Below are 209 nucleotides of genomic sequence, written 5' to 3'. Positions count from 1 at the left end.
GGTGGAAACGGACCCGAACCGTGCACCAGACTGCGACCCAACGCAATGCGTGCTCCCCGACTGTTACTGTTCCGCCGACGGTACGAGGATCCCAGGGAACATCGAGCCATCCCAGGTACCCCAAATGATCACGATCACGTTCAACGGAGCCGTGAACGTGGACAACATAGATCTCTACGAGGAGATCTTCAACGGGCAGCGGCAAAATC

General features: G+C 57.4%; 1 protein-coding gene across 1 annotated transcript in view; it reads left to right on the top strand.

Annotated features, from left to right (window-relative positions):
* The window catches only part of LOC102677335, a 12,617-nt gene that overhangs the window by 9,584 nt on the left and 2,824 nt on the right, over positions 1–209 (top strand). The window contains exon 5 of the mRNA XM_031509668.1: positions 1–209. This exon is cut by the window's left edge and continues 1 nt beyond it. Within this exon, the coding sequence (XP_031365528.1) occupies positions 1–209 (209 nt within the window).

The sequence above is a fragment of the Apis dorsata genome, unplaced genomic scaffold (genome assembly GCF_000469605.1).
Source record: "Apis dorsata unplaced genomic scaffold, Apis dorsata 1.3 scaffold_169, whole genome shotgun sequence".
NCBI lineage: Eukaryota > Metazoa > Arthropoda > Insecta > Hymenoptera > Apidae > Apis > Apis dorsata.
Note: the sequence above shows the minus strand (reverse complement) of the source record. Positions and strands in the feature narration are given on the sequence as shown.